At 36.8% G+C, this 27,128-nt stretch overlaps 1 protein-coding gene across 4 annotated transcripts in view; it reads right to left on the bottom strand.

The window, feature by feature from the left end:
• Positions 1–27,128, bottom strand: part of DIAPH3 (diaphanous related formin 3) — a 488,058-nt gene that overhangs the window by 218,178 nt on the left and 242,752 nt on the right. For all 4 annotated transcript variants that reach the window (XM_021697835.2, XM_021697836.2, XM_021697837.2 and 1 more), the window contains one exon: positions 7,861–8,100. In XM_021697835.2, the coding sequence (XP_021553510.2) occupies positions 7,861–8,100 (240 nt within the window). The remainder of the gene's footprint in view (positions 1–7,860; positions 8,101–27,128) is intronic.

Below are 27,128 nucleotides of genomic sequence, written 5' to 3'. Positions count from 1 at the left end.
AAAAGATTATTATTTCTCAATTGAATTACCTTTGCTTCTTTGTTAAAGATTTGATTGTATTTATGTGGAGTTATTTCTGAGCTCTCTATTCTGTTCTATTGATCTACTTTTTTAACCAATACAACAATGTTTTGATTACTGCAGTTTTATAAGTCTTCAAGTCCAGTAGTATCAGTCCTCCAACTCTGTTCTTCTTCAGTGTCGTACTGGCTATTCTGGGTCTTTTACATATCCATATAACCTTTAGAATCAGCTTGTTAATATTCACAAAATAATTCACTGGGATTTTGATTACGATTGCATTGCATCTATAGATCAAGTAGGGAAGAAGAAACATCTTATTCTTTTCCATTAACCTGGAATATCTACTTATTAGATCTTTTTCAATTTCTTTCATGAAAGTTCTATATTTTTTCTCATAAGAATCTTGTTCATATTTTAGTATTACTCTTTTGTGTACTAACATAAATGATACCGGCTTTACTTTCAAGTTCCAATTGTTCATTGCTGGTATTTGGAAAGCGATTAACTTTTTTTTATGTCAATCTTATATCCTGAAACTTTGCTATGATCACTTACTAGTTTCAGGAAGTATTTTTTTTTTTTTTTTTGGTTAATTCAGGGGGATTTTCTATGTAGGCAATCATTTCACCTCTGATCAAAGACACTTTTTATTCCTTCTCAATCTAAATATCTTTTATTTCATTTTCTTGTCTTACTGCATTAGCTAGGACTTCCAATACAACGTTGAATAAGAATGGTGAGCAGGAACAGCCTTTCCTTTTTCCCAATTGAAGAGGGAAAACATTCAGTTTCTTACCATTAGGAATGATGCTAGCTGTAGTGTTTGTAGATATTCCTTATCAACTTGAGGAAGTCCCCCTGTATTTTGCATGAATGGATGTTGGATATTACCAAATGCCTCTTCTACATCTATTAATATGATCAAATGATTTTTCTTATTTAGCCTGTGGATGTAATGGATTCTGTTAAGTGATTTTCAAATGTTTAACCAGCCTCCCATACCTGTAATAAATCACACTTGGTTGTGGTATGTAAATTTTTTTATACATCATTGGTTTTTATAAAATTTTATGAAATTTTATAAAATTTTGCTGAGAATTTCTGCATCTATGTTTATGAGAGATATTGTCCAATAATTTTCCTTTCTTGTAATGTCATTGCCTTTGGTGTGCTCCCATTTTATCATCATATTCCCCCACCTCTGCCACCTAAGAACAAATGTTCATAAATGCCACTAACTATAATTATAGAGATAATAATGCTGCACGTTTTGCCTCTATCCCAAAAACACAACAGCAATGCAGACCCTTGACAAAGAAGAGGTAAACAGTAAGTTTCTCCAGGAATGGAGCATTTTACTCAATTTTTGATTTTTCATTTTTAAAATGTATAAAAACAGGAGACTAGACTAAAACAGGGATGGTTGGAAAGATTCATCTTGGGTGCTGCCTCTAATGGATAGTAGCTGTAAGTATGGTGTTAAGGACAATGCTGAGGCTGTGTGTTGGGGGTAAAGGAAGTTTGATAGATTAGCTAGGCTTTCTATGAGAATGGTGAGATGATAACTCACAGTGTATTTGCTGTTCACAAGCAAAGACACTCTAATTCTAGTGAAAGAATAATTTCAAGTTACAATGCTTAATAGCAATTAAAAAAAAGGTAATGTGAATAAAATGTATCAAAAACATTGCTTAGCAAAACCAGTAAAATATTTCTTGGAAAATGCTATAGATTAATTGTGTTAATGAATGAATCAAAGGGGTTAAGAATCCTAAGTAGTTTCACATTACTCTGGAAGTCAGTATTTCAGTGACTTAATTGGCTGGATAAGAATGGCATTTGTTATCTGCAAGTCTTTGGCCAAAAACTGCTTTACTTTCAAAGGGTGCCAAAATTCACTGGTGTGATTTTGCCAATCCAATAAAGAATAAAAACCTAAAATCCTTCTAAAACACAATGCAGATGGAACAATGGGTTTGTTTGGCAGAGGTCTTTCTTCAAAATAACTTCATAGAGTGAAGGAAAAATGATATATGAGAAGCAAAATTTCACAAAAGAAGCTTCACAGTATTACCCTATATGGCTATAACAAGTGACAGGCAGAGGTATTTGTCTCCTGCTTTTTATAATGACTGAAACTCTACCTGTACAAGACAGAGCCCTGCAAAATAACTCAGGACACTGGCCATCAGCTTATTTCAGTTCCGCTGTGTGCCTGAGATTCACACTCCACTCACTACTTTACTTCATTTTCAGAGTAGTGCTCAGCTTGGCATGAAAAAAAAGCAGCAGTTTTTGGAAATATTTTCACCATTCATCCTTAAGTGAAGACGAGTTGTTTCTTTTTTGTTTTTTGTTCTTGTGTTGGTTGGGTTTTGCTTCTGTATGTTTGTTTGTTGGCTGGTTTCACACCACCAATCAGGGATTTTCCATTCTGGGATAAAGAAGTAGGGCAGAAGACAAAGTGATTCTCAGTTCAGTTTGTGCATTAAAATTACCCGGGGGACCTTTAAAAAGCCACTAATCAAGATCCACACCCATACATGCTCAAGTAATGGATCCAATGTGGAAATGACACATCAGTATTTCTTCAAGGGTAATACAGGTTGATAATCAAGGTACTACAAGAAGAGCTGTTCATAACTTCAAGAAATCACTCCCTGGAGTTGGTGGGGGTCATTAAACAAAAAGGAAATTAAACAGTTTTGTTTTTTGGGTTTTTTTCCTTTAAAAATCTTCTCCACGGGTGCCTGGGTGGCTCAGTTGGTAAAGCAGCCGGCTCTTGATTTCAGCTCAAGTCTTGATCTCAGGGTCCTGGGATAGAACCCCCGTTGGGCTCTCTGTTCAGCGGGGAGCCTGCTTCAGGATTCTCTCTCCCCCTCTGCTTCCCCCCAACTCGCTCAAGTCCCCTCTCTCTCTCTCTAAAATAAATAAATCTTTAAAAAAGAAAGAAAGAAAGAATAAATATAAAAATCTTCTCCATCACAGCTTTGGGCAGCTTTATTCTACTTTTGGTTAGCCTGCACTTGTAAAAAGAATATATAGGCAATCAGATAAAAATTTCATGCACTTCAATGAACAACAAAATCTTTTAAATGGACAAAAAATCAACATCAAGAGAGGACATAAAAACAAATCTTGCCTCCCACTGCCTACCTTTTTAATACCTAACTTCTAACTCCTTCACATCCCCATTACTACATATCCTTTGATGAATTCATCTTTGAGATGAACTCACTGTGTGGTCTACTGCCACAGAGAATAGAAAAGTTTCCTACAAAGTGATTAATACTGATACATTTATAATGGAATCAATAATTACTTGGTTTCTGCAATTTTCCCCCAAAATAGCATCAACACTGGCAAAAGTAAATTATTACAATTCATAAACTCTTCTAAAATTTATATCTACTATCCCGATACAGCTTACTTAATTACTCAGAACAAAGAGCTACATTTTATAGCTAATCATCCACCTGTGTTGATCAGGATAATTTGTTACTCCAAAATTACCTATCATTAGACATTAGGAAATATTAAACACATGTTATAGCCATGATGTATGGATTGGTAACATTTGCTTTTTAAATTTACAAGTTAAAACCCTCTCATATACTTTAGTATGGTGTTAAACTTTGATGATTGGGTCAATTCACTCTTTTGCTAGAATACTGATCTACTTGAAGGAAAAAAAAAAAAAAAGTCTTTGCCCTACCAACAGGTCTAAGAAAATTAACTTCAACACTAAGCACATATGCATTTTTTCTAGGTGTGCATTTTGGTCAGGCCCTACCATTTACTGACTGAATTTCTAAGGATATGGATTTGCATTTAATCAATAGCAGGTCCTGAAAAAGAGAATATAACCTCCAATTCCATATTATCCAATTCTTATATAAAGTCTAGCAATATCTTTGGAGGACTTTATGAATGACAAGAAGTCCATCCACTCTTTTATATATTCTAAGGTTTATCCTTCTAGATAGTCAAGCCATCAGAAAGCAAGGTACTTACACCATTTTACTTAAACTAGGAATAGCATTATGTAACTGCAAAGTACATTTGTATCTTACCATGAGGGTTCTCTTGGAGTGTCAGACCCTAAGAGGCTCTGGTCCACACTTGTAGGGAAAGGAAAAGGGGAGGGGAGGGAGAGCTAGTTCTAAAAGAAAGATCCTAATATAACTGATTCTTTCATTTACTGTTTTAAAGACCATGGCTCAACATCATATTTTTCTTTTATAACAATGCACATGCAATTTTTCTTGTGAAGTTCAGCTTTGGCTAATGAGAGAAACCTCATCTTTAGCTCATGTAAAGTTTCATTACCATGTTTGCATTTCACTGAGTCTCAAACCTAAACACCTATATCTTAATAGATTCTCACTTATGTTTATCTTCTTTCTCATATTTTACTTTTATACTTATTTATCATAGGCCACATCAAATCTTTAGGATAAAAAAGAGCTCACAAAGCTTTCCCTCTGAACTCAAGGATATTATATTTAGCTATCTCAATTATAAATCTATACAAAGATGTAATATAGCCCCCAAAATTAAACTATAATGTATACAGATTTCACGATTCATGCAATTATTTCTAAACAATGCAAAGTTAACAATTTAATATGAATTTTCATACACTTCTCATACTAGAGCTAAATTTATAAAGGGCATTTAAAAGTAAAGATTTTGAATATAGAATATTAGATGTCATATAATTACCCAGCATGTTTTAACAGATTAAAATATTATCCTGTCTTTCTACTGTCAAATAAATATGGAATTCCTTTTACGGGGGTTTATCATCAAACCAAATGCTTTATACTCAGTGTGAAAATTCAATCACAATTGTCAAAGATCAAGCTGCTACTTCTGATAACAAACATGATGAGATATCATCTTGTTCAATATATGCTTTCAACTTGACATGTAGTCTAATAAAAAATACAAAGTTGTAGTATTTATTTGTTTCTTGCACAACAGAAGGCTTCTAATAGGGATGATCAAAATATCTAGTATCATTGCCTGAAAATACAGTCGACTCTTATCTGGATACAGATTAACTGGTTTACAGATAAACTATAGTAAAATAATAGCAACATGCATTGTCCTTGTAAATTACTATGCATCAGCCACTATGTATCAGTATAAGAGGATGTCTACTTTCAACTGCATAACTAAGAGGCACAACTTTGTGTCCATTTTGTCTATTGCATTGTCATTCACTCAACAGCTATTTATTATTTACTATGCACCAGGCACTGTATCAGGATACTCGACCTCATAGATCAGACCTAATGTCTTGTCAACAGCTCCTCTGCAAGGAAAGCATGAGGAAAGGCATATGGTCAACTCTTTGTGAGTCGACTGGAGTTCTGAGATGCAAGCTCTCCAGAGGAACAGACACTTAACACTAAGAAACAAAGTTCAGTTGATTTACAAGTGTAAATTTCTCCCTGACCTTGCTCTTCAGCTTGTCTGTCTTCCTTTGCTTCCCTGCTCAGGGAAAGCCTGAATCTGGCAGGTGTGCTTGCCTCCTTGCCCTTTCCCTTCCAAGTTCATTATCACCACATTCTCACAGTTCCCTAGATGCTTCTTAAATGTGTCACTTATCTACCCCAAACCCTTCTGCCACTACCGAAGCTTGTACTTCCACTGTCTCAACATATAGTCACAGTTTCATAATAGACACACACTGTTTCAGAATATTTGCTAAATAATGAAGGCAGCTTCCATCATCCTCGCCATCTATCTTTTCAGCTTGAGTTCCTCAGTCACTTGCTACACGTCCGCCAGGCACCAAGTTTCTCCCAACTATAACCCTCTAGGCCACTGCTGTCCAGGAGAATACTCTACAGTGATGGAAATGTGCTATATTTATGCTGCCAACACATATGGACACTTACTCAGCTGAAACGTGGCAAGGGTGACTGAGGTCTTTCCTAATTTTATTGAAATTTTAATTAATTTACATGTGAACAGCCCCACGTGGCTCATGGTACCAGGACTGGACAGTGCAGCTCACCTTTCTTCCATACTGCTATTAGAATTACATTGCTATGGGACATCTCTGAGACTATCACTTGAATTAAAGAACTAACATGTCTCTGTTAATCTTCACCATCAGGTGTGCCGCTGGAGGTGCTTTTCAGTCTAGACCAATTTACTATTTCATTTCCATTTTCTCCACGCCTCTCCTGTCTAAGCTTCTGATCATTTGGTGGACTCACATATGCCACGATATGACCCTTCATGCCAATTGATGGCTATTGTCTAGAATGCCTTTCCTTTTCAGGAATATCCACTCATACTTCCAGATCCAGCTCAAATTCCTACTCCTCTCTGAATGCTTAGCTGTCCTCCCTTAACCGAGCTAGACTCTCTCTCTCTCACCTCTGTTGCCATAACTTTTTGGATAGAACTCTATTAAAAATTTTAATCATAATGGTTTACATGTGAAAAACAAGGGTTCTGTGTATGCCACATAAATAATTACATCCATTCAATGAGATGATCAGGTCAAGCACTGAGCACAGGGATAGGTAAGCACCCCATAAATGTGCAAAGTTTTCAATACATGTATTATGAATTACAGCCCCCATGCTAGGGATCTTAACTGAATAGATCAGGCTCAGAAAATGAGAGGAAAATAAAAAGATGGAGATGGAGTTAAGCAAGCTCACAAGCTGTTGATACCAACAGGAGGCTTTAGGTCGGGGAAACTGCATAAGGAAAGTCATGAAAGCACTGAGAGATCAACTATTCAAGCAAACCCAAGGCTAAAACTGGACTTGTTTCTCACCTTCCCTAAGTGGCAATTGCAACACAGGTCTCCCCAGCTACCCGAAAGTAGAGCGTTCCCATGAAACCTTTCATAATCCAAATGGCGTAAAGCAGAGGAGCAATCACCATTTTGTAAAAGCGGAAATCCTCTTCGGATTTCATTTTGGAAACAGGTGTATGCTAATGTAGGTCTTTTATACAAGTGAAGTTGTGTGAAGTGAACTTCTGGACAGTGGGGAAAACCAGTCATCAAATTCCTTAATCAGGTAGCAAAGATGTTAGAGCAGGTCAAGAACAAAAGAAAGCTTTTCTTAGGATGTGTAACGAAGAAGAATTTGTTGTAAGCAGATCAATAAAGCACGATTACTGTGGCCCGCTTCTGAGGAAAAAGCTCTGTTACATAAAACAGTGAATATATTTGCGGTAAGGACATTTAACCTGTGGAAGAACCCAGGAGAAAAAAAAAACAAATCTCTAAACTTACTTAATTCTCACATCCTTTAAAATTATATTTTGATAGAAACATTTCAAAATCATCAATGACATCCGAGGCATGTTTATTCCTAATAAAATGATTTTCCCTTTATATAAAGCAGTCTCATTCTTTTCTCCCTTTAGTCAGCTTGCAAAAAAAAAAAAAAAAAAAAAAGCAAAGAAATATTTAAATAGTAAAGGTAAAAAATGTACTGGCAAGCCTAAGCAATTCTCAATACATCTATACCATCATTTGCAGCTACCTGTATTGAATATTAGATTTAAATAATATTTTGATGTTCCATTTCATTAGTTTGGGAAAGCATAGGTTTACAACATAATTCTATTATTAAACAAAATCCTTCCGTTGGATTTGCAGATCAGAGAAAATTAATATTTGGATTTAGCTCTGAGGTTGAGTAAATTAGCTCAGTTCACTCTGGGTTTGGGTTCATGGTTTCCTTTAAATTCTTGATAACGAGCACATCAAAATAAAAATATTTAAATAATGTAATCAGGGCTGACATTTCCAAGTAAGTGCTCAGGCAAATATGTGTTTTTAAAAAACGAACTCACTTTACAGAGAGAGCTAAGGTTAAATCCGAAGGTTTGAGCATTCCGGGAGCCCGCGTTCATGTAGTTTCCCATTAGCAACACAAGTTCCAGCAACTTGCGGAAGCTTTTGCTCTGCTTTATCTCCTCACAGGCAGTACTGACAGCCATGATGTCAGGTTTGATGTTGTTCACCTGCTCTTCAAACTGCAGCTTAAAGAGAATAGCACTGAGCCGTGGCCGTAGTCTCTTCACATTGCTCATCTGATTGAAAAGAAAATAACAGATTCCCTTTAAAATGCATGGTATACTTTAGTACTGTATGACTGTGAGTAATCTGGGATGATTTATTGGTATGACAGTGCCGAGGAAGCAATATGTTCCTTCAAACTGATAGCAGGGAGAGAGAAGAGCCCCGCTTGTTTTTGTGAGCAATCAAGAGTCATTCCTCAAAGAAGAAAAATTAACAATTTAGATGCCCAATGGAAAGAAAGCTTTAATGACAATGGTCCAGTAATCAAGTATATATAACTTCTTAACAGAAACCAAATTTTAAAAAGGTAACAGGGTACAGAAGCAACAAATTACAAAGCATTCCTACCATTAATTTTTGTTCAATATGGAAAATGTGGGGTCATGTTTAAAACATTCAGAAAGGTCTAAAGAGGGTTTGTTTTCTTCAAATAGCAACCGCTGTCCTCAGAAGCCCTGCCGACTAACAGTATGTGTTAGATGGAGTGAAAGTAAATAGGTCCCAATTTGTACGAAATTGACTTTCTTGAGAAACAGCCAAGTAGAAGGACTCCTGACGCACACTAAATTAGCAGGGTCGGTGTTGGGGAACATGAGCGTAGCCAGAGACAGAAGCCACGCAGAGCCACAGGTCCATCCCATGCCAGGTGAACCCTGTTCAGGACTCTGGGTTCCCTTGTTGCGAATGTGGGGGGTTGAAGACTTTAAAAAGAACAAAAAGGCTAGAGTCAGCAAGTTCTTGCCTTGAGCTGACTCCCGTGTGTTCTAGCAAAAGGGAGGAGAAGAGCCATTTAACTGAAGGCTGGAGACAAAGGGCATTTAAGCTACGAATTCCTTGTCCAAATATACTAGGGATTTGAGACTTAAAACACCTTGATGAGGCAATAACAGTGAAACTATTGAATTTCAACAACTATTATAAATATCAAAAAGAAGTGAGAAGCAAGGTCAGGGGAAAAAAATAGTGACAGAACACGAGAGGGTTAAAATAGGGAATAGTTGTGTCAGTCACAGACCCTAAAGGAAAAAAGTAAAGGACAACGTCACACAAAGCTTATAGAATTTCTGTTCAGGAGGCACAAGACTATCTGCTCATAATACAATGACCGTTATTTAAAATTAAACAGACCAGACAGAAGCCTGAACTTACTAGAGTCAAAAGGCGGTAACGGACACTCCTTGGCTGAAATGGTACAGCCCCGTCTGCCCATCTAACCGCCTCTGAGCAACGGGGGGTGGCTCTCCAGAGATACCTCTGAGAGAACAGTGTCCGGTAGACTGAATCCATCCAGCGACTGAAAAGTTTCGTAGTAAATAATATAAAGAGATAAATCACATTTAGTGTTCTCCCCAGCCACCTGACAGATTAAACGTTTAAGTGTATACGGCCAAGATGCTAAGAGTTTGACTAATGTAGTTAATGACTCTCCTCTACAAAGAGCTTTAAGAAATATCTTAAAATTCCCGGAGCCCAAGGAATGTCTTCAAATTTGCCTGTCTAGAGGAAACTTTTCTTCCTACAAGAAAGTAGAAAGACTGTAAGCTCAAATAAGACTTAAAAACAAAGCAAAAACTAAGAATGGTTCCATAGAATAAATATAAAATGTTAGATAAAATGAAGCTCTATTAGAATACCAATTCCGAGTGGGCATGAATCCTTCTGCTTGGACCTCTATGTCCAGCACAAGAAGTAGAATTAAGCAGTGATTACTTCTCATAAAGTCATTTCATATGTCTTAAATGTTCCCAAATGGGCTAAATTCCCTACGTTTTTATCCTTAAACGTTGCAAATAGCATTCATATTATATTGGGCCAGTTCTGTAAAATGCTCTATTACATTTAATAGATCCCTTAGAATAGTAAAACAAAGGAGTAATCACCTGAGTACACACAGTTACAGTCATTCAAAAGGTATATGATGCGCCCATGGCATGTTTTTGACCTGTGCCCTCATTCATGATACTTTGTTACTTTGCAGTAAACATGAGAAGTATCCCAGGAAAATATTAGTATTACAAAATATATTACTTTTAACCTACATTAATGTACTTTATGCACAGAGAGAAAAAAAACTCTGCTTAAATGCTTATATTATACTGCCCCAAAATATGTTAAAGCTTCCCTGATGACAAGCAAACCATATGTAACCGGTATAAAGTAATTAATTTTCCTAGAAAAATATAACCTAGATTTGTATGAGTAATGAGTCTACCTGGCACTGGGGACAGGTACCTTGAAAAGACAGAGTAAGTGTATGATGTAATGCAGAACAAAATGCTATGAGTTCATGAAAAAGCCTGACAAAGCAAAGTCAGGAAAGGAATCCTAAAAAACACATCTTGGAGCAACATCTTTTAAAATTAGACGTCCTTTGCATATTGTTTTTCCTTCCAAATTTTAAAAAATATTTTGACGAATATGAAATAAATTTATTTTAGTGAACAAAATCACTGAGCTGGAAAAGAACGTGAGGGATCACCTGGAGCTCATTAAGGTCTTGAGTCCACTATTGAAGAGCCTACTCTGATCCTCCAGGACACATGACTGTCCCTGTTATTTAAAAACAAAACCAAACCCATAAAGAATGCTAATGTTCTAAGATCTACGATCTAGATCTATGATAATCACAGGGTTCTTTTTGTCATTAATCAAATCAGTCTTTTGTCACATAGGATCAAAGAAAAAAGGTTTAAAAATTAGAATTTTTTTTTTTTTTAAATTCCTGAAGGATGTTTCTTTGTCACTTCACAGACTTGCATTCTGTTTGCTTGCTAAGGAACCTCTCATTTGTCTGAGGCTGGATGCAAAAATGGAGCATTATAGTGCTCAAATAATCTTCTCTATGGTAACAGAAAGTCGCAACAGAGGAGGAGGAGGAGAAAAAGAGTTAAGAAAGTTTAACTGCAAGATAGCTAATAATTAGAATGCTAAAAGAAATTAGAATTCCTCTTTCACAGAGGTATCCTTTCAATTTATTGTCACAGAGTCTTAGTAATATAAACTCGCATCACGAAACTCTGACAATAATGAACTGTGATCTGAAGATCAATCTAAAGGCATAAAAAAGAAAGTGAAAATACTTTGATTTCACTATTGTCTGAAAGCAGGGGGCAGGATTCCTGCAATCTCCCCACCCCATGACCAGAGATGTCCCATGCCCCAATGAGAATACCTTTCAAACAGTGACTGGTGAAAATCAAACCACAAGCAATATCCAGAACGCCAAGGGTAATTTTTACAGACACACTTGGGCTTGTTGGCAATGTGAGTGTTGTCGAAGAGATGAAATGAAACACCTTTAGAGAATAATGAACCAACAGGTACTGACTGGATGCCCACTCAGCACTGTGTGAGTCACCTAAGTCATGAATTCCACCCTTGGATCATCCAAGTCTTTCCATCTGTCTTAAAGGGTAAAAAGTAGTAGTAGTCCCCAGGAAGATGCCATCTTCCATCATCTCATTATGTTTTTCACATGTAACTTTAATGTCATCCATTGTTTTATTGGGAAAAAACAGAAGTAGACATTTTTATACCAACGATGTCTAATACCATATCTGGTTCTCTTTATTTCTTTTATAGATAAGAGATATTCAGAAACTGGCTTATTCAAAACTTGCTGGGACGCCTGGGTGGCTCAGTCAGTTAAGCGTCTGCCTTTGGCTCAGATCATGATCCCAGGGTCCTGGGATCGAGTCCAGCATCAGTCTCCCTGCTCCGCAGGAAGTCTGCTTCTCCCTCTCCCTCTGCCTGCTGCTCCCCCTGCTTGTGCTGTCAAATAAAATCTTAAAAAAAACTTGTTGGGTTCCCCCCACCTTCTTGCCTGCAGACTTGTGTAGGCTCCCCTCAAAAGAAATTTCAGTACGTTCTCCTTATTTTCATTATTCTCCCCTAAAGTCGTTTTAAAACTATTTTAACCATTCATTTAGCTAACACTACAAGTAGCCAACTGATTGAAAAGCCACTCACTTCAGTCTTAACTGACTGGCCACTCTAAACCTTTACTTCATATACTTTGTACATATATCAGGAATAACAGAATATGATTTCACAAAGGTTTAAGGACTCCTGCGAGGTCACATGCAGGTAGGACACAGCCCTCGAGCTAACTTACTGCCAATCACATGTGCGTGCCACTCAGAGCATCACAGTTTGGAAATTAATAACCACAACTTAAAAACCATCTGATACTCAAACTACTCCTATGCTTTTCCAGGAGTACGAATGGACTTTAACTGTGCCACAGTAGTTATTAGACAAAACACTATAGAGTTGACCCTGCTGTGAGCACCGCCCGCTACGACTTCGGACTCCTTTCCTTTCCCAACTACCTCCTGTTGTGCTGAATTTTTAGTATTTTCCAGATTCGTGTTTGTTGTCTCCTTACACTGCACTCTCCACTCATACTTTATTAGCTAGTTCTTCTGTTCTCTGTGGAAGAGGTGCAAGATGCAAGGAGAATGTGAAAGAACAAATGCTTCGTTGTCCGAGACAAGTCTAGAGAAAATGACAAAGGGTTGAGGAAGGAAAGCGACATCCAAGAAAGCAATGTGAATCTATTAACAGAATTAAGACACTTAGAAAAAAGTTTTTAACTTGAATTCTTAAGCTAAACTACATAAAAAATATCTACCCTTTAGTATTGGTTGGCCACTATTTTCAAGACTTCCAGAATGCTCAGGAAAAAAGAATAGTTCGTTTCATGTTAAGAAATGCATCTAAAGGGGCACGTGGGTGGCTCAGTTGGTTGAGCATCCCTCTTGATTAGGGTTTAGGTCATGACCTCAGGGTCTGGAGATAGAGCCCCACATTGGGCTCCACACTCAGCAGGGAGTCTGGTTGAGGTTCTCTCCCTCTGCCCCTTGCCCCGCTCACTCACTTGTGCTAAGATAAATAAAATCTTAAAAAAAAAAAAAAGAAAAAAAGAAAGAAATGCATCAAAAACCTAAAAATTTAAACCTGGGGAAGGGTAAAAAAAAAAAAAAAAAAAAAAAATTTTTTTTAAATAAATGTGCCCTTATGATATTAAAGCTCTGAAGCTAAAATTTTTTAAAAACTACAGAATAGCAACCTACATATATATATATATTTTTTTTTTCCATAGGAGCAAAGCCAAGAATAACTCAAAAGTTATTAAAAGGATAAAATGTATACACCTCTAGCTGGTCAAGAAATAGAAAATTGGTTATAGCCATCAGATATTGCTTTATCTTTGTTTATAAGTACTTATCAATTCTAGACCACTAAGGATTTCATAAGAGGTCCAAAGGAGTTCTGTCGATGCTCAGGATCTGTAAGTGGGAAAGCTAGAGAGCGGGAGACTTATTTAATTTGGCAGTCTTAGCAAATACTCTTAACACAGAAGCTTCATCTCTGATGAATTAAAAAGCTGGCATTACACCCAGAACCATTCTGGTGTCTTAAATTCATTCATGTCTGCTTCCAGACAGTCCCCACCCTACCATAGGAAACCAAAGTTTTGATTTCTATCACAATAACTTAGTTTTGCCTGTTCTTGAAATTTGTATTAATAAAACTTTCAGTAAACACTTTTCATGTCTGGCTTCTCTCACTGAATAAAATGACTTTGAGATTCATATACATGTAGTGTGATTCGGTTCTTCACTCGTTTTTACTAATGAGCAAGATTTCATTGTAAAAACATACCAAAAATATACCATGTTAAGGGACTCTTTTTTCTAGTCTGGGGCAATGTAGGGGTTGAGTTACACAGGGAACTGAAAAAATGTTATGTTAGGTTCTAACCCAGGTACCTGTGAATGTGACTTTATTTGGAAAGATCTTTGCTGATGTAATTAAGGATCTGCACATGAGATCATGCTGGATTTAGGGTGAGCTCTAAATTAAGTGACTGATGTCATTTTAATTAAAAAAAAAAAAAAAGGAGGGGGGAGAGAAAAACGCAGGAGAAGGCGATGCAAGGGAGGAGGCAGAGACTGGAGTCCTCCTACCGGCTAGGAAACACAAGAGCTGTGACTGGGAGCGGCTACCACAAGTGACAAGACAGGCAAGAAACAGATTCTTCCTCGAAGTCTCCAGAAGGAACCTGGCAACACCTCGATTTAGGATTTTGGGTCTCCGGAAATGTGAGAGAATAAATGTGTTGCTTTTAGCCGCCACAGTTGTGGGCATTTGTTAGGAGGCCCATGGAAACTAACACAGGACATTATGAATATTCTTGTATGAATCTTGTCATTTCTATTAAGTATCTAAAAAACTGAGTATAAATGTATGCTTTATAAGAAATTGTTAAACTGTTTTGCTAAGTGGTTTCTACCGCTTGAAGCCTGTTTTATATTTTATCTTTGCATGTTAGGTCTATATTCCATCCCTCATTAATTATTCTGTGTAGTAAGATGCAAGACTTGGGATTCATTTCAGTTCGTAAGATATCCAAGCACTGCAGTACAGTTAGATACAAAAAAGTTCCTTTCCCCACTCACTAGCCTTGAAGTCTCTGTTGAAAATCAGTTGATGGTATCTTCGTGGGTTTATTTCTAAACTTTCTAGAAGTTTGTGTATTTTTAAGCCAAAATGTTACTGCCTTGATAGCACACCAGTAGTCTATGTCTTCCAAGTGTGTTCTTTTTTCAAAACTTATTTTAACTCTTCTAGGTCCTTTGCATGCCATATGAATTTTTTGTAACTTCCTGTCAATTACTATAATAAAATCTACTGGGATTTTGATTGGGAATGTGTATCATATATTAGAAATCTAAGATCATTTGAGGGAAAAATGAAATCTTAATAATACTAAGCCTTCCACTCTATGAGCCTGGTAAATATCTCATTTACAATTTCTTTAATTTCTCTCAGCAATATCTTACGGCTTTCGGTGTAGAAAATTAGCAGGTTTTAGTGAATTTTTTTCATAAGTATTTTAAGTTTTGGAGCTGAAGTAAATAGTACTATTTTTATTTTGCTTTCTAGTATCTCATGGCTTATAGAGAAAAATACAACTTATTCGAGTATATGGACTATTCTGTGATCTTATTAAATGCACTGGTTACTTCAATCAAGTTTGCTTATGTGAATTCATAAGGGATTTACAATAATTAGGTCACTTAAGATAAAGGTGGTTTATTTCCTCATTACCAATGCAAAGGCCCTAAATTTCTTTTCCTTTTCTTACTATACAGGTTAAAACATGCATTATAATGCTGAATAGAAGTGTAAGAATAGATAGCCTTGCCTGGATTCCAATCATAAATGACAAAGCATTTATTCTTCCACCATCAGTTATGAGGAGAGTTAAGAGCTTTCCGTGGCTATCTTTTATCAGGTTGAAGAAGTTCCTTCTACTTCTAGTTGCTAAGAATTTTTATTTATCATAAATTCAAATTCTGAACACTTCTCATTTTGCATCTACTTAGATAATGTGATTTTTCTCCCCTTTTCCTGGTAATAGGGTTAACTACATTAATTTTTAAATGTTAAGCCAACCTCGTATCACTTGGTCATGACATATTCTTCATGCACTGAAATATTTGATGTAAAAATATTTTAATCTTTGCATATATGTTCAAGTCTAATTCTCTGTACTGAAATTTTCTTTGACTCCTGTTATCTGTAATTTAAGAATTTGATTTTTCAGTGTTTGCATTCAGTTCAAAATAGCTTTTTCTTTGACCCACAAGTAATTAAAAACGACATTATGCAATTTTCAGACAGTGAGATGTTCCATTATTATGGTCCAGTTTAGTTTTAACAGAAAGCCTACTCAGCAAGATTTCAATCTTCTGAAAATTACCGACATATATTTTACATTCCCATATGCCCTACTTTGGTGAATGTTCCATGTCTATTTGAAAAGAATGTATATTCTGCAGCTGTTCTGAGGAAGCCCCACAGACACTAGAACAAGACAGTTGACAGAACTGTCTTCTTGATTTTCTACGTATTTACTTTTTGCGGGGAGGAAGGGGGAGTCTATTTTTTTCCTAGAATTTACTGAAAAAGGGACATTAAAGGCTAGGGTTAAGGAGTTATCTATTTCTCCATTTAATTCAGCCAGTTCGTTCTTGATGAATTTTGATACTGTTATTAGGAGCTTATATATTTAAGATGATTATTCCTGGTAAATTACTCCTATCATTGTGTAATATCACTATGCTTTATAATAGGCTTTGCCTTGAAGTATACCTTCTCTGAAATATACATAGCTAGTCTACTTTTCTTATTGTTGCCGTTCTCCATTTGTCCCCCCTGCTTCTGAACTACAAAAGCAGGGCAAGATGAGAGAGATGTAATCAAGCAATTTTTAGTATTCCATTTTAGTTCTTCTACTGGCTTCTGAGGTTCTGTCTCTTTTCATTATATTTTTTCTGGTTGCGCTAGGACTAGCAAAATGCATCCTTACATTACTGATACGTCCTTATGTATCAGTCTACTTAGCATTACTCTGAAGTCAATATTGCACCTATATACATGTTTTCCTTTTCCTGCCTCAGCCTTCCTCCATTTAATACCACCTGATCCATTTCAGCTGTGTAATGTTTTAACGGCACAATTCCATTTGTTGTGCCCCCATCATTTGTGCAATTACCATTGTATTTTTTACTTCTATGTACATTATAAGCCCCATCCTGCCGTGGTTTTTTTAATTATCAGTTTTCTTTTAAGTAATATGAGAAGGGAAAACAGTTTATTTACTATTTCAGGCACTCTTCATTCCTTTTTGTGGATCTAGAGTTTCCATCTGGTATCATTTCCCTTTAGCATTTCTTAGAGGACAGGTCTGATAGCCATACACTCTCAGTTCACTAAAAATGTCTATTTTACCCTATTTTGGGAAGGGTATCTAATAAAGAGAAAATTTTGAATTTACAACTTTTTTTTTTATTATTATTATTTCAACACCTTACATCCTTCTGTTGACTTGGCTTTCCACTATTTCTGCAAAGTCAGCAGAATCTCTCGTTATCCCAGAGTGTCTCCTCTGACCCCACCAGTCCTCACCCCAACCCCCTGCACCAAGTTACTTTCAAGATTTTTTCTCTCTGGCCTTTAGCACTTTGACTAGGATGTGCCAAGGTGTCTTTTTCTTTACATTATCCTGGTTGGAACATGCTGAGCTTCCTGAACCTGAAATTTCTATTTTTCACTCAATTTGGAATTTCTTGGCCATTATTTCTTCAAATATTTTGGCAGACACAATCTCACTCTCTTCTGCTTTGGGGACTCCAATTACAGGTGTTTTGGATGGCTGGTATTTACCCAACAATATCTAAGGTTCTGTTCATTTTTTACACAATTTTTTTTTTTTTTGCCTACACTCTTAAGATAAAATAACCTCTATAGAGCTCCCTTCAAACCGACTCTTCTGCTCTCTCCAATATACCATTAAACCTACACACTAAATATTTCAACTCAGTTATTAAATTCTTCAGTTTGAGAATTTCCATATGGTCAATTTTTATAGTTTTCATTTCCCTGCAGAGATTTCTCAATTAAGACCATGTTGTTGTTTTTTAATTCCTTAAAGATAATTTCCTTTAGTTCTTTGAACATATTCATAATATCCACAGTAAAATCTTTGCATGTGAAATTCGAAATCTGGGCCATCGTAGGTCTGGTTTGATTTTTTCCTTTGAAGATAGATCCCATTTTATTTTTTACTATTTACTATTATAATATTACAACAACTGTTGAGTTATAATATTCTTTTGAAGAATGTTCATTTTTTTTAAAAAATTCTATTTAAATTCAGTTTAGTTAACATATAGTATAGTATTAGTTTCAGAGGTAGAATTTAGTGATTCATCAGTTGCATATAATACCCAGGGCTCATTACATCAAGTGCCCTCCTTAATGCCCATCATTCAGTTACCCCATCCCTCCCACCCACCTCCCCTCCAGCAACCCTCGGTTTTATAGTTAAGAGTCTCTTATGGTTTGTCTCCCTGTTTTTGTCTTTATTTTTCCTTCCCTTCCCCTATGTTCATCTGTTTTGTTCATATGGTATTTATCTTTCTCTGACTTACATTATGCTAAGCAAAATAAGTCAAAGAATGTTCATTCTTGTTTTAGCAGGCAAATCACTGCGTGATCACCTTAAGTTGTACAGGCCTGAGTTACACAGTTAGTATAGCTGGTGGAAGTAAAAGGAGTTGCCCTAGCCCCTCTAACTTGGTAGGATTATCTCCCAACTTTCTTCCCAGAGGAGTCCGCAAGATTTGATTATAGGTTTCCTTAAGGTGGCTCTAGAGTAGGTACTTCTTTAGGGTGTGGTCCTCAATCTCAAAGTATGACCTTTCCAGTTGTTTGAGTAAATGCCAAGTGAGTAAATGAGGTGCTAAGGCGACTTCTCTATTTAGCAGAGCCAGAAATCCAATGCCTCCCAGCAATGCTGGACCTTTAGGATCTCTGCTCCACTCGCAACCTGTAGCAGGTGCGGAGCAGGTAGGAACAGCCCGGCCTCCAGGCACAGACTCCTGGAGATCCACACAATGACTACCAGAGGCCCTTTCTGCACAATCCCTCCTCCTTCACTGCCCAGCAGATTTCAGCTATTTCTATTGCTAGATATTCTGATCTCCACCTCTTCTGCTTAGAGAAAAACATAGCTTCTGTTTAATCCCCAGCTCTCTGTGCTGTTAACTGTAAAACTTTCACTAGGCCAAAAGCTGGGCATTCCCGAAGTCAGGATTAGTTTACTTTCTCAAGGCTTGTAATTTTTCCATTACTGGTTGTCTATTGCCTTACAATAGACAACTTTCATATTTTGCCTAGTTTTATCTTTGTTAGTGGTTTACACAGCTTTTGTTAATTTATTCCTAAGTATTTTATGTTTTCATGTAACTGTAAATGGAATTTTAAAAACTTATAATTTCAGTTTTAAGAATACCAAAAAAGAGACTTTATCCAAATTAACCGGCTAGTTCTATTTTGACCTATTTGCTTTATCTTACTCCCTCTCTCCCTCTATCTTATACACACACACACACACGGTTAAGTGATGCTCACCAGTTCTTCCTATGTAAAGTTACTACACTTTTCCTTTATAACTAAATAAGCAATTTGCAGGGAGATACTTTAAGTCTATTTGAATAGTACTTTTGTAAAACATTTTCATCAAATTTTCACCTTCGTGTTCGTGGGGACAGCCCATTGAGTAGAATATTATAGTATTTACACAATTTTATTAAAAATGCACTTTAAGACCCTTTCAGCAGGCCTCGCAAATGAGACACAAAGCAGCCAACAGCCACATTTACACCTTAGGCCACAAGTGTGATGCAACTGCCTGGCCCTACAGTAACTTAGTTAGTTCCTTGAGTTCAGCTTCCCCCTTTCCATTATGTTTCCAAAGCAGTCTCAGAAGAGAATATGGAAACCTATATAATGAGATTTGCAGAAAATGCTTCCCAGGCACTAGATGATACTTGGATCTAAAAAAGCAACCTTAAAACAATGCTGTTTGCAAAGTGATGAATCATAAGAGGCCTTTTTGCTTATAACTACAAAATGCTTTAGGCTTTATTTCAAATGAATGATGTATGGCTAGTAATTAGTATGTGACTGTAATGATGTTGTTTTGTTTTTGCAAATGGAACAAATCAAGCAGATTGTGCCATAAAATTTCAATACTACATAGAGGGTCTAACTAGAAAGCATCATGTTCCATACCAAAAAAACAACAAAGAAACCACATTTCCTATTATGGGCTTAAATGCCCCACTTTTCAGTTGTCTATTTAGAAGATTTAAAATCCCAAAGAAAAGAAAATCCCAAATTTCTAAAAACTTAATTTCAAGTTCAACAATTTCAGCTCCCACTTGAACGTTCTAAGTAATTTGTATCTATTAACTTGAAGTTAATCTTTAAATACTAAAAATAAATTTCCAGTAATGAAGCATACAGAAACCACCACTAAAAACAACTTCAGGTACAGTGGGCACCTACAGCAAACAGAAACACAAGAGCAGTGGCCACCCAAAGAAATGGGAATACTACCTTTTAGTGGCATAAAAGTATGAGTTCATAGCAGGGCGGTAATAGTTACTGGTTGAGCGAACAAGTTGCCTCATCTATGAAATGGTAATGCCTATTTTTGGAGTTATAGGAGAGTCAGATAAAATTACTCGTTGGTTTATATATCAAATATTTATTGAACATTTACTATGTTCACTGTTTTTGGCCTTGGAGATTCACATTAAAAATAAGATGAGATGGGCGCCTGGGTGGCTCAGTTGGTTAAGCGACTGCCTTCGGCTCAGGTCATGATGCTGGAGTCCCTGGATCGAGTCCCGCATCGGGCTCCCTGCTCGGCAGGGAGCCTGCTTCTCCCTCTGACGCTCCCCCCTCTCATGTGCTCTCTGTCTCTCTCATTCTCTCTGTCTCAAATAAATAAATAAAATCTTAAAAAAAAAAAAAAAAAGATGAAAAGGACCTCGTCCAAATGGAGTGTACCGTAAGTAAGCAGGCAGAGAAAGGAAGAGAAAAAGAGAAGCAGACATGATCCTTCTAGATAAGGACGAGTGCTATGACTAAGTAGGGTACAGGAGATAGATAATGATGGGGAGATCATTATGATGCGCTCCCAATACAAAGTGGCATTTGGGCTGAAGCAGAGGGAGCTGCAAGAGTAAAGGCAAATCTAAGGTGGGGACAGCAAATGAATAAGACAGCAACACAGTAAATAAGGAAGGGAGCAGTAAACTATGAGTTTCAAGAAATAGATACTCCATCATCTTACAAAGTATAATAAAACTAGAAACCATTCGAAATTGCAAAGGAAAATTCCTCTTCTGGCCAAAGATGGAAAAACAGGGACTAGACATATGCCTGAAGAAATCATTTTCAGACAATGGACACCAGGCAGTGTGGGACAGTGGCACCTGAGAAAGGAGAAACAAGGTGAGCCCTAGGACTGTGCCAACTCACTTTTTAGAGTTTCCGAAGTGCAGCACAGGGAGAAGAAAGCCAGGTGGAGTCAGGGGTCCCCACAAATTGAGGAGAGGCAGGTAGGAGTCTGACAAGGCCAAAGCAGCCAGAGTTCTTGGGACAGAGTACCAGAAAGGAAAGATAGCACAAAAAGAAACCTCCCAAGAGGTTCCCCCTATGGTTTTAGCTCTGGTACAGATCAGCACGCACATGTGAGAAAACCAGTGGAGGCTGGGGAAAGTATCCGCTAAAAGCACCAGAGGTAACGATGCCCAGTTCTCACATAGGGTTGGGAAGAGTACTTGTTCTCATCAGCCAGAGTGGGGAAACTTCAAAATCCATGGGACATTGAGTAGAACACTCAGAAGAGTATTGCCTCACTCTTGGGGTTAAAGAAGCTCTAGATTGAAGGCTACTCTGATTCCATGCAACAAAGCTTAAATACAAGTACATTAGGTATCAAACCATTGGCAAGTAATTTAACTGCCTCCCAAAACAAAGCTCAAGAATATTTATAAGAGTACAAAAGTATCTAGAGTACAACATGTTAAAAAGAAAAAATTTTGGCACCCAAACAAAGATCATTAGCCACCCAAAGTAGCAGGAAAATATTTAACTATTGAGGAGAAAAGTTAATGAATACAGATACAGAATTGCACAAATGACAAAAGTACTAAACAGGAAAAAGTTATTATTAAACTATTTCATATGTTTGAGAAGGTTGTGGGAAAATTGAGAATTTTAAGGAGGTGAAAGATACTTTAAAAAATACCCAAGCCAGAATTTCTAGAGAAAGAAATTATGATGTATGAGATGACTGAATGGGAAAAACAGATTAGACACCACACAAGAAAAAACTAACTGGTATACATAGTCATGGACACTATCACAAGTGGGGAAAAAAAACGAAAAAGAACACAAAAAAAGCATCAGTGAGTAAGGAACACCTTCAAAAGGACTAGTATATATGCAATGATAAAATATATGCAACTTAAGGCCCCAAAACAGAGGAGGGAGAGAAAAATTGAAAAAAAGTAATGGCAAAAATTTTCAAATTCAGTAAGAATTATAAACCCATAGATCCACAAACTCAATGAACTCCATGGACAAGAAATATGAAGAAAACTACACCCAAGGTACATCATAATCAAATTGTTCAAAACTAGTGATGAAGAGAAAATCTTTGAAAACAGACAATAAAGGAAAAGACATGTGCAAAGGAATAAAGATAAGAATGATGGCAGATTGTTTGCCTAAAATAATGCAAACAAGAAGACCGTGCAGAAACACGTGTAGGAACACATTTGGAGGACTGAAAGAAAAAGCTATCAGCCTGGAATTCTATACCCATGAAAACGCTTTTTAAAGTGAAGGTTTTTCAAAAGAGAGACTTGTTCAGACATACAGAAACTGAAAGAGTTCACTAGCAATGAAAGAAATGTTATAGGCATTTCTTCAGGGAAAAGGAAGAGGATTCTAGATGGAAGTCAAGATTTGCATGGACAAGTGAAGAACACTGGAAATGGTCTGTATGTAAGTACATATAAAGACAACTGATTGTTGGAAGTAAAAACAATAACCACATGTTACGAGTTTTAAACCCATGCTGAGGCAAACTGTAGAGTAACAACAGCACAAAGCCCCTCGGTATTGGAAAACAGGAGTACATTGTTTTGAGACTTTATATCACAAAGTGGTATAATATCACTTGAAGTTAAAAAATAGATACTATAAACACTAATGCAACCATCAATAAAACAAAGAGTAATAACTAATAAGTCGACAAAAAGATAAAGTCCCCAAAATACTCAATCCAAGAGAAAGAGTACCAAAGAATAGATAAGAGAGAAAATAAATAGCAAGATAGTAGATTCAAGACCCCACCACATCAGTAACCACATTAGAAGAAAATGGTCATGGGGCGCCTGGGTGGCTCAGTCGTTAAGCGTCTGCCTTCAGCTCAGGTCATGGTCCCAGGGTCCTGGGATGGAGCCCCGCATCGGGCTCCCTGCTCTGTGGGAGGCCTGCTTCTCCCTCTCCCACTCCCTCTGCTTGTGTTCCCTCTCTCCCTGTCTCTCTCGGTCAAATAAATAAATAAAATCTTTAAAAAAAAAAAAAAAGAAGAAAATGGTCAACACTATACTGAAAAAGTAGAAATCATCAGATTGGATTAAAAAACTTACATGCTGCCTGTAACAACAGTAGCTTAAAAGGAAAAGAACAAAAAGGACAGACCATGTAATCACTAATCACAATAAAGCTGGAGTGGCTGTATTAATAGAACACAAAGTAAATTTTAAAACGTTTAGAGTATTTTAAGCTTAGAGGTGAAATAATGTCACTTAGTTTGTTTTTTTCCCATTTAGTTTTATAATAAGAGATCACTAGCAGCTCTGTACATTTAAAACATAAGGCATAGGGCTGGAAACACATGAGGTAATCAACAAATAGTAAAATCAAAAGTATATGCAGTTATGATGGACTGGCCCAGTATCACTATCCTTGAAGGTTTATGTTTTCTGAATAATATCATTCTAAAATTAATACCCACACTTTATTCTACTTTAAATTTGGCTTCCCCATTACCATTCATTAACACGTATGAAACAAAATCACTCTAGGCATGGCAATCCCTGCCTGACTTGCAGGGCTCCATTTAATAAAAGAGGGATTATGAGAAATCATCAAAATACCATAAACATGATACTTACATTTAAGAGCCATTTGGCTAAATCCTCTATACTTGCAAATGGTTATTTAATTACATGCTCAAGACTGATCAGTGGACCAGATAAAAATAGTCACAGAGTAAAAGAGAAAGTTGGAACTGAAAGTAAGATCCCCCCAAATATATATATATATTTCTGTGTGTGTGTGTGTTATATATTTACGTATATAACACAGATCCTTAGATGTAATTCTAGCCAGCTGACTCTCTTATCTCTATCTCTAGAAGCTGATCTCACTAGCAGACATTCAAGTCTTAGGTGGTACTACGGGGAAGCAGGGTCGGGGTCGTGGAGGTAAGAGAGACACAGGAAAAACTGTTGTAGATTAGATTATTCAAAAGTAATGAAGAATAAGAGGGCCTTTTCTTGTAACATTTGCTAACTACCTCATGTTTTAAGGTAACAACTGTCCCCAACTACCCTTAAATGACAATTCCTTGCCTTCACTTTGATTTCTCCTATGCCATTTTACAAATTATTTCTCTTTCTCCGATGCCAGAATATTAATGGCAAAGGTGTTTCTGTATTTATTCCAAATATAAACCCATTAAGAATGACACCTTTGTGTTTCTTAGGATTGACTGCTTGTAGTTCTTATTCTGTTTCTACATGAGAAAAATAAAATTCATTCAGGGGCTTCTAAAAATAAAATCAATGGCCTTTCAGAAATTCATTCGGCTTTTGGGTTTAGGTTTCAGTTCCAGCCACTGATTTGGTGGGTGCGTTTGGGAGCATTCAAACCAAAATCACTGTGATAGTTTTCCAGCAACTTCTCTGCCCTTCAGTCATTAAGTATGTCTGTTACTTTGTCTGAAGATGCCAGAGGGGCCAGGCATGTCTGCATTTTGGGCAAAATGGGGGAACTACGGAGATACTGATTAAGGTGTCGTGAGACAAAGGGCATCTGACAGCAGGATTCAGGCTATGGTGCAGAGCCATGATTAGGAAAAAATAAGTGGAAACCTGGATTTGGGGGGAGTATAAAATAGGGGAAAATGTAGTCTTTAACTGGCAAGAGAAATAACTACTAAAACCTATATCATCTATAATTCTGACACCTTATAGGTAGTTCCAAAGGAGATTGTAAGAATCTAGTGAGAAATAAGGGGCTAAGAACATAGCAGATATAGCCGCTCCTAAGAGAAAAACTTAGAAAAGTAAACAAGGCAAAAAAGTGCATCAAGTAGTAGAATGAGAGAGAAGAGAATGGTAGAAAATTAATCAAGGGAAGGACTGTCATGAAGCTAAGTGAACTAGTTTTCTCTTAATTACATTCAAACTATAGAATGCCTTAAAAAAAATTCTGAGTCAGAACTTAGGCAAAGCATAAAAATAGTGTCAAGAAAACCTAGCCAATTTGCATCAACATGGATGTAACTAGAAGGTTTTATGCTAAGTGAAAAAAGTCAAGCAGAGAAAGACAATTATCATATGGTTTCACTCACATGTGGAACATAAGGAATAGCGCAGAGGACCACAGGGGAAGGGAGGGAAAACTGAAGGGGAAGAAATCAGAGAGGGAGACGAACCATGAGACACTCTGGACTCCAGGAAACAAACTGAGGGTTGCAGAAGGAAAGGGTGTGGGGTATGGGCTAGCCGGGTGATGGGTATTAAGGAGGGCACGTGTGGTGATGAGCACTGGGTGTTATATGCAACTAAGTAACCGCTGAACACTACATCAAAAACTAATGATGTACCATATGCTGGCTAGTTAAAAACAATTAAAAAAAGAAAGATAAATAAAAAAATAAATAATTTGAATGGGGGGGAAAAAGGATAATACCAAAAAAATTAAAAAAAAAAAAAGAAAGAAAGAAAACTTAGCCTACAAAGCTGCTGGAAACTTAAATCCTTTCATAACATACCAGCATTGATTTGATCAGAATGATTTAGGTGCTTTAGGGTTCCAAGGGCACCTACCTTCAAAGGAAACATTGATAAAATAGAATAGACAAACTCTACTTGCCCAGAGCATGAAACTCCAGTAATGCCACACGGCTTACTGGAAAAGACACATAATGTGACATCAGTGATGAAAAAAATCAAATCGACAGAACACTGGGTCCAATCACAATTTCAGCATAAAGCCACCAACTATGAGAATTCCTAAACATATTAAAATTTATGCTAAATCGTGACTATTTAATGTATCAATATAAGTTAACGTACTGTAAGTGCTACAGCATTCACTCACACACACACACACACACACACACACACACACACACACTCACACACACAATTAGATTTTCCTAGCAGATGGGAACTTGGACAAATATAATATGTCACATAATTTGGTTAGTGATGAGGCCGGTGGTATAAAAGTTAACATTAGCTTTTCAATAAAGGGAGCTGGGGAATCCCTTTGTTCCCTATCCCATCCCTTAAATAAATATAATACGTGGACTTAGATACAAAATTGCCATCCTTGGTAAAGAAAGAAAAATAACATTAATAATGGATAATAGTGGAGTTGCAGGACAGGAAACTTGACCCAATGTCAGAGGAAAGAAAACAAACACATTTATCCTCTCAAAAGGGCCACGTCTGGTATGGAAGATAAGGATGTTTAATGAAACATACAATTCAATACAAAATGAAAATATAAGCAAAGAGGGAAAAGGAAAAGACAAACAAAACTCAGACAAGTACCATAATGAACCCCAAAAAATACAGGATCATCACAACACCATCATCTTCTGTCTCAGGACCCACCATGCAAATTAAGTTAAACGAAACTATACAGTTGATTCTGGGTATCCCAGGAAAGTTTTCAAGGGCTCTCACCCTTAGCATCCCAGTCCCAGTTTTCTGTCAACCACAAGACAGAAAATTAGGGAAAAGCTTCTCAATGAAGTCAGTGGTCAGGCCAAAAGAGTAATGAGCCTGATAAGGCAGTTCACATTCCAGAAACATCTACACTCATCCGGCTCTTCAAGGAAAGACACAGGATTTCCCTCCAATTTGGGCCCTGAGTTTCTGAAGATAAAAAATGGTATTTGGTTTCTGCAAAGAAAAGGAGGGATAGGACTGGTCCTAAGCAAAATGCAATGTAGGCTAAAGCCTTTTTAAAAACCTTTCCCTGCATTTGCCTTTTGGCCACCTCCTGTATACAACTACTTCTTTGCTAACATATCAAGAACCTTGTACCTAGAAACAACACGGTATAGTAGAAACAAAATACAATACAGAAATCCTGAATGTGAATCCTTCTCTTCTGTTTATAAGATATAGGGGTTAAGTCACCTACTCTATAAGAGTTTCAGTTCTTGCAATCCTAAAGGGCAGCCATGAGGGATATATCAGGCAAATGTATTATCACTGTACAAAAGTCAAATAATATAACTGTCATGCAGTTACTTGGCTGCTCTATGGTTGCTCATTTGATGCAATACTTCTAT

Source organism: Neomonachus schauinslandi, chromosome 3 (genome assembly GCF_002201575.2).
Source record: "Neomonachus schauinslandi chromosome 3, ASM220157v2, whole genome shotgun sequence".
Lineage (NCBI taxonomy): Eukaryota > Metazoa > Chordata > Mammalia > Carnivora > Phocidae > Neomonachus > Neomonachus schauinslandi.
The sequence above is the reverse complement of the archived record's forward strand: the minus strand, read 5'-3'. Positions and strand labels throughout refer to the sequence as shown.